Source organism: Nuphar pumila, chromosome 5, assembly GCF_984573655.1.
Source record: "Nuphar pumila chromosome 5, dmNupPumi1.hap1.1, whole genome shotgun sequence".
NCBI classification, from domain to species: Eukaryota; Viridiplantae; Streptophyta; class Magnoliopsida; order Nymphaeales; family Nymphaeaceae; genus Nuphar; species Nuphar pumila.
Window position 1 is genome coordinate 109,873,290 of NC_143253.1, and position 7,335 is coordinate 109,880,624.

The 7,335-nt window shown below is 38.5% G+C and overlaps 1 protein-coding gene across 2 annotated transcripts; it reads right to left on the reverse strand.

Moving 5' to 3' along the window:
* Positions 1 to 1,940: 1,940 nt before the first annotated feature.
* LOC149838089 (histone deacetylase HDT1-like) lies at positions 1,941 to 7,103 on the reverse strand. 2 transcript variants are annotated; one of them, XM_090006362.1, is made up of 9 exons: positions 6,921 to 7,103; positions 4,994 to 5,064; positions 4,661 to 4,892; positions 4,407 to 4,442; positions 4,149 to 4,312; positions 3,138 to 3,221; positions 2,946 to 3,042; positions 2,352 to 2,499; positions 1,941 to 2,265 (listed from the first exon to the last, which is right to left on the reverse strand). In XM_090006362.1, exons 1-9 carry the CDS (start codon positions 6,937 to 6,939, stop codon positions 2,199 to 2,201), a joined length of 918 nt encoding a protein of 305 aa, XP_089862488.1. In that variant the 5' UTR covers positions 6,940 to 7,103; the 3' UTR covers positions 1,941 to 2,198. The 2 variants fall into 2 exon arrangements, with proteins under 2 accessions (XP_089862488.1, XP_089862489.1); XM_090006363.1 differs by lacking the exon at positions 4,407 to 4,442.
* Positions 7,104 to 7,335: the final 232 nt, after the last annotated feature.

The following is a 7,335-nucleotide window of genomic DNA, read 5'->3' on the forward strand; positions in this document are numbered from 1 at the left end:
CAATCCAGGAAATGATTTGTATAGATCAATAGTACAGGTATGATGTGCCATATTCGGATCCAACCAACATGTTCACGTTTCTAAGATTAAAAAAAGTATTTGCTACGAATCCAGAATATGTTGGATCTGAGATTCACTGATCCAACCAACTTGTTCACGTTTCTTAGGTTTAAAAACAAAAAGTAGCAATGTATCCAGATTTTGATTTATTTACATTAGTTCAGGTTGGATTTGACATGGTCAGATCCAATCAACTTGTTCAAGTTTCCTGAGGTTAAACAAAAAATATTTGCAATAAGAACCGCTATGTAGGCCGCCTACTACTACAGCGCTAACCTTTATCTACAAGCAGGGCTGGTAAACCAGCTGAACTAACTGAGCTTGCTGTGTTCAATCTTGGCTTGTTCTTGTGGCGAGCAAAGTCGAGTTCTAGATTATAATGAGCCCGAGTTAAACGAGCCTATTTAGAGCTATCTTGTTTATAGAAAGAATACATTGTTTTAGTGATGTGAGAAATAGAATTACCAAAAATACATGTAAAATATGGGTAAATGTCTAAGATATATTTCTTACTACCTAAAGAGCTTCTACAAGAAGAGCTCAGACGAGTGCTTATTGTTCAGATTCGTCTTCTCAGGCCTCTTTTATGAGTTTGATTGAGTGCTGAAGATGAGCCGAGCCACGAGAGGCTTGCCTTGTTTCCCAGCACTATCTCCAAGTGGCTTCTGACCAAGTCGGCTCAAGCACCATATTGCTTATGCGTTGAGATCTGGGGATTTTATAGCAGCTGCACTCTACCAGATGTTGTCAGACCCACTTGTTTAGGAGACAGTTACTTATTCCTGCCAATCGGTTAGCAGATCTCCAACTTGGTTTGCTTGTAATATGCTCCATTAATGCTCTTTGGATAGACTGGTTAAACACCATTCTTTCATAAGCTCGTTGCCTGGGCTATTCCTATGTGGCTAGAGAATCTTTTGAAAAGGAGCATATTTTCTGTCTTCAATCCTTAATCCTCCTGTGTACTTGTTTCTGGATTGTCCACCTAGATGGTCAGCATTACTTTGATTAGTATCTCTTAGGCTATGTCTGGGAGCCTCATAATCGGATGACGTGTGATGTTGAGAGATGGAGTTGCCAAAAAACATCCTCTGGTGAAGGGTGTTAAAATGTGGTATTTGAGATGCCAACACCATTCCCGTTTCAACACCACCACTGCCCCCCAAACAGCGAGTATGAGAGCATGGCATGGCTGAAACCACAACAAAAACTCTGAATGAAGGCTCCCAAACATAGCCTTAGTTTTGTGAAAGAATCAGGGGTTACCCCCCAACTTTTCTTATCTCCAAAAATAATAAAGGAAAAAAGAAAACCATTGTGAAATACCTAACTGTGGGAACGTCTGGTATTAATATACATTGAAATATGAATCCATTTTGACGGGAAAGCCGCTTTTCGTATTTGTTATGTGAATCCTACCACATAATAAGGAGTAGAGACTTGATAACTACAAAAGTCAAGGACTCCACTAATTTACAGACTCCTCGCCACCTGACATGGAATGGGCACAGTTTCAAACCCCTAAGGGTCCCTTGACACAAGATGGGTGCACTTTCTCAGCCGGGAAGAAGAATCACGAGGGGCTTTTATCAACCAGAACTCCGCCAATGTGCAGTTGATTTTGAAAGGGGATTGGGTTGTTTCATTTCTCTTGGCCTAAACCCCCAAAAAGAAAAAAGCTAGAAAAAGGCCAAACACCTGGCCCAGATCCCTCCAGAGTCCCAGAGAGAGCACAATGTCCTTGGTCCAAGCGTGGCTTAACCTGCTTCACAACCCCAATCCCACAAACCGAATTAGATCAAAACAGACCATGCCCTTAGTAGAGATGGACCGCACGCATATATCACAAAAAAACGCCAAAACCATAGCGTTTGAAAATAGGCCACAAGCAAAGAATCAAACTTATCGTAAAAAACAAAATCGCCAATAGACCAGTCTAACAATAAAAGTGCAGTCAAATTTCCAAAAGAGTCAATGTCCAAAGCATGATAAATCTAATAACAAAGACCACCATAAAACACCTGAATCCAGCAAAACATGCAAGGTTTTCATATGTATCACTTTTGGAACTCAGGGAACGTCTGGAAGTATGATGCCACTAACTACAAAACTTGGGATGATTCCTCATGCAGATACGTTCATTTTGCAGATGCACTGTGCTTGGCTTTGGCATGGCTCTCCAAGGCAGAATCAGAGCCAAATGTCCTGAGTGACAAGTAATTACATTTACAAAGAGGAAAACAAGATGGGCACAAGGGATACTCATAGAAGAGGATGTAAAGCCAACGTACTTGCTACAGCTCTTGCATGTCACTTGGCCGGATTTCTTTGCTTGAGAGTTCGGTGTCTGCTGCTTTGACTTATCGGCAGGCGTCTTCCCAGCTTGTTTTAATGGGTAGGGGGTTGCAACATGACCACCCTTCTTGCCTTCAGTGGCACCTGTACATGCATAATGACATTTGATATAGTAAGCGATCGTAGGCCTAACAACGAGATGAGAAATTAACTACACACATGAATGAATTTCTAATTGCTGAAAGGAATGAACCAGGCAGTTTATATAAAGATTAAACAACACCTAAATTGAGCTTGGAAAGGTTGGAATTTTGTCTCAACAGTAAGGTGCCTAAAATTAACAAAGATTGCACCACGAGCAAACAAAGAAGCAGATCAGGTACACAATCAGTTCCCAAAATAAACTGACAGTTTCAGATTTAAATCAAACAATATTAAGACAAATGCATATAAAATTGACCAGAACATGCAGCAAATATGTTGTTAGGAGCATGTCGCTATCCTTTTATGCACTTTGTAAGAACAAGCACGTATGATTGGTGGGTGCAACAAGAATCAGCATTTTCAATTATATGGCAGCATCAAGATACCTGTCTTCCCACCATCCGGTGTCACCAGCTTTGCTTTCTTTTCTAGTCCAGGAGTCTTAGTCGCAGATTCTTGGGGTCTTTTCTTGCCTTTGTTAGCCTTCATGGAAAACACAAGTAAACATAAGTTGGACCTGGAAAGCAAGAATTTCACAAACTGTTGCAATAACAAATGATAAATAATCAAGCCACCACCTTCTCAGGTGTCTCCTTTTCTTCATCAGAACTGTCACTCTCGTCTTCATCATCCTCGTCACTCTCATCGCTGTCAAGCATGTCCTGCAACATTACATTAGGAAAAATGAATGCACAAAAAGAATCAAAATAATCAACATTGCTGACAATTGGTTTAGATCATTTGAACGCAAGATCCTTTGGTTAAGATAGTGACACCCTACCCCGTCCAGCTATCTTAGTCGACCCTCAACATAATACAGACAAGGAATAACACAATGAAGATTTCAGCATCCCCACAGCAGTGCCTTCTGTCATCTTTTCAATATCCATTCCTATCAGCCTTGTTGGGTTCTTATCATATTGAAACAATCTTTCCAGATAAACAAAGGCGGGAAAGGGGGATGGACGGCTTGGATAGGGAACATGGGAAGGACTGTGATTAGTGATTACTAAAAACGTCTTGGACTAAACATATAAACAACAATCAACTAGGAAGAATGAGGGAAATGGTCCCCACATAAAAAAAACATAATAATAAAGTGAAAATTTACATATTGTAATTGTTTCTACACTTTTTGAAGGTATAAAATGGGGAAATCACACAAGAATAATAAATTGATGGTTCAAAACATGACTAGGAAGGTCACATATAATGTCACTGCTGTCCACACATCAAGCTGGGAATAATGGTCTTTTTTCCTTGGTGGATAAGAACTGTTTGGAGATTAGATACAAAGATGTCAAGGGAATAAAAGTTCAACCCAAGCCACAAAGCAAGGACTTCATCAATTATAAAAATGTGAGGGAAAGCAGGACTGGCACCGAAATAGGGATTGCTCTTCAGACACATAGCTGCAGTTTCCAACAAGAGGACACTCATTAATTTTACATGGTTTCTTCAAGAGAACACTTTTCTACTTCATGGAAATTGATCAACATCAAGAGCCAATTGACATTCCATAAAACAGAAATTCAAACTGCAATGGAAATCACTCCAAGATTATTCCAATATTTTACCCACTAAAGTACCTCGTCATCATCATCATCTTCATCATCACTGTCCTCATCCTCATCATTATCTTCAACATCGGGTCCATCTTTCAGCTTGGGCTTAGGCAATCCTTCATCAGGTTTACCAGCCTTGGCTTTGTCAGTTGCAGGTTTAGTCTGCTCAGTCTTGACTTCAGGTTTCCCTGAGAAGAATAGACAGCAACCAAATAAGATATTTGCTAAAACCTGTTGTGTCAAGCAATTCTGCTTATTAAAATACGGGTTGAGTTGCTGCACCATTTTCATTTTTCACAAGCGGAATGATCTCTTCCTCTGAACATGAAAAAACCATACAAAACCCATCAATCACAAAGAAGAAAATCAAACCAAGGCATGTGAATACAGGAGCTAGGTGACGCAAATAGCTTACCAGAAAATTCTTCTAAGTAAATATGCCCATGCAAAGAAAGACAAACAATAAGATACAGCTTTCACAATAAAAAATAAGCCATGGAAACTGCCAGATCACATCACGTCAACAACCAAGATACCTGAATCATCATCATCTTCTTCTCTTGCAGTTGACTTGTAACCACAAAAGTAAACACTTCCATTTTTCCAGCTGTGAGATAGTTGAAATTCTTTTTCAAATACCAAGTCAAGCAGTATATGGGTACATTTTTCTGTAGACAGGGTTCCTATAACAAGCTTCTTATTATCAATCTTCACATAAATTGGTATCAATTCATTTGGCTTGTCCTTTTTAATCTCACCAAGAGACACCTGGATTATAACAGATTGTTAGCTACTAAGAAAATATAATCTAAATAATCAAGAAATCAGGTTCGCAGGAACAACCAAGAAATACAGGATAAGGATTCTACCTGAGAGAGGTGCAGGTAATTCTGCTCCCCAGGATCACATTTTACCGACTCGCCAGTTTTGACCTCGATACCTGAATAAAGTAGGTTATCATGATTTTTGCTATTGTATTAAGACTACAAAACATGCATGCCCACAAAAGTTGTCAAAATTCACCAATTAGAACTTCTATAACTAGACAGGATATTGCGTAACAAGTAACACCTAATCCATAATTTTCAGTCAATGCCAATATCATAGACCATGTGATGCACATCAAGTATAACAAATTTGCTTCAACTATGAACTGGATCTATTCATATCTTCATGTGAACATTCAACCTTATATTGCCAATCGTATGCCCACACAAAGGACAACACAATTCAGAATATTACACATGTGATGACTGGTAAAGATACATCATACAACACAGCGGTGTGGAAATTTAAATTTTCAATACAACAGTCAATTGAAACCAAACAACTAATTGCAGAAAATGGCACATTTGATTTCACAAAAAAATAGCACTTGCATGGACGTTTAGCCTCTAGATTCAGTTAATGCATAAGATGTGTATTGACAAACCTATCTAAAAGCAATAAATCAATTTTAAGAAGTTGAATGACAGGTACTTAGGAAATGTTTTAAATAATGGCAGGTCAACTAATGACAAAAGACATGCATATCCCTAATCTACTTAGGGCAACAGAAAGACTTATACTCTTATAGAGTAACATGTTCAATGACAAACAAAAAAAAAAGAGAAAGAAATAGCGCCATACAGCTATAAAGTTGTCATAAGAAAGGACGTTTATTTGGCATCTTACAACATAAAGAGTTGACCTCTTATACAGAGGGATGATTTAGCACACGTTGAAAGAATGATATAGTCAAATGACTTGCTGAAACAAAATAAGACAGAGAACTAGGGCTTCCAACTTATCCATTAAAAATGAAACAAGGCCAACATGGTGATTTACATTAAAAAAACGAATTACCTATACACCTGCTACAAGTCTTTCAATAACGAAAGCATTAATCTAGTTACAGAAATGTGAAAAACAGAACCAAATATAAGTAATAAAATTCATACAAACAGCATCATTTTAAAACTAGAACTAAACATTGATGATAAAGAACATCTAATATCAATATGTCAATAAATGCATGTGAAAAAGATTATTGGATCGACATTTTTTTGCTAGAAAGATAAAATCACTTGTGCACGAGTAAATATCCAGAAAAGAAACAATATAACTTCATGAAACAAAATCCACACAAAATATTGTTTTGCAAACATAAAATCACACAAAAAATGCATCAAATGGACGATATGTTTGGACGGAAATGGTTCAAATTAGACATGTTTGCTACTTTCAAAACATATATAGTTCTCAATCGGAAACGTAAACAGACAAAAAAACGTAGCTCAATGTTTTAGGCAAAATACTATAAAAGAATAACAAACAATCAATCCATGTCACAATTTACACGATAACTTGACCTCTTAGAAAGCACATATTAATAAGGCGAGCCAAGCGATGAAAGAAAAACAGATAACGAAAATAAATTCCACGGACTACGAAAGCATTCCAATGCATAGAGTTTGGGTTTGCTTAATCAACTATCATACCGATAACGATGAATCGCTTCTCCAGTTCATTCCCCTCGGTATCAAAAACAGAGACTAGAAAATCTTGATTTTCTTTGCAGAAAAAGATCAAGGATAACCACTCGTACTAGTTCATCAAAACACTTAAAGTGCAATAATCGTGAACTCAAGCTAGAATTCCATCAAAACACATTTAAATGCAAAAAAGTAGCAAACCTATACAATATAAGCATCGAAAACAGATACGAGCGAAATAAAAATAAATCGATTACAGCTAAAAGCCGAGAGAGATAGGAAAGAAGGAAGATTGAAGAGGAAGACGAAGTGAGCGACAGACCCCAGAACTGCATCGCCATCGCGAATGGACCGGCGCAGACGACGAAGACGACCGGGGGATAGGAAGAGAGCGAGCGAGGAGGACGATAGCGATCGCAAAAGGATTGCTAGGGTTTAGGGTTTCGCGAAGGCGCTCGTTCTCTCGCTCTTTCTCTCTCCCCCTCTTTCTGAATTCGTTTGGGCCGCGCTTTGGGGGGAAATGGGGGCCTTATGTAGTGATGCGAACGCGCGTGCTAGCCCTAATTTATTATCTAATTACCATATTGACCTTAACCTGGACGGCTTGCTACCTAAGCACAGCTTAAAGACTGATGAGGATAAATTCGTCATTTGGTTTGAGCATGATCGTCTCGGCGATGAGACCGGGTCAGACCCGTTCGGGCCCATATTCATATCCATGAGTGCAACTGTTTTTT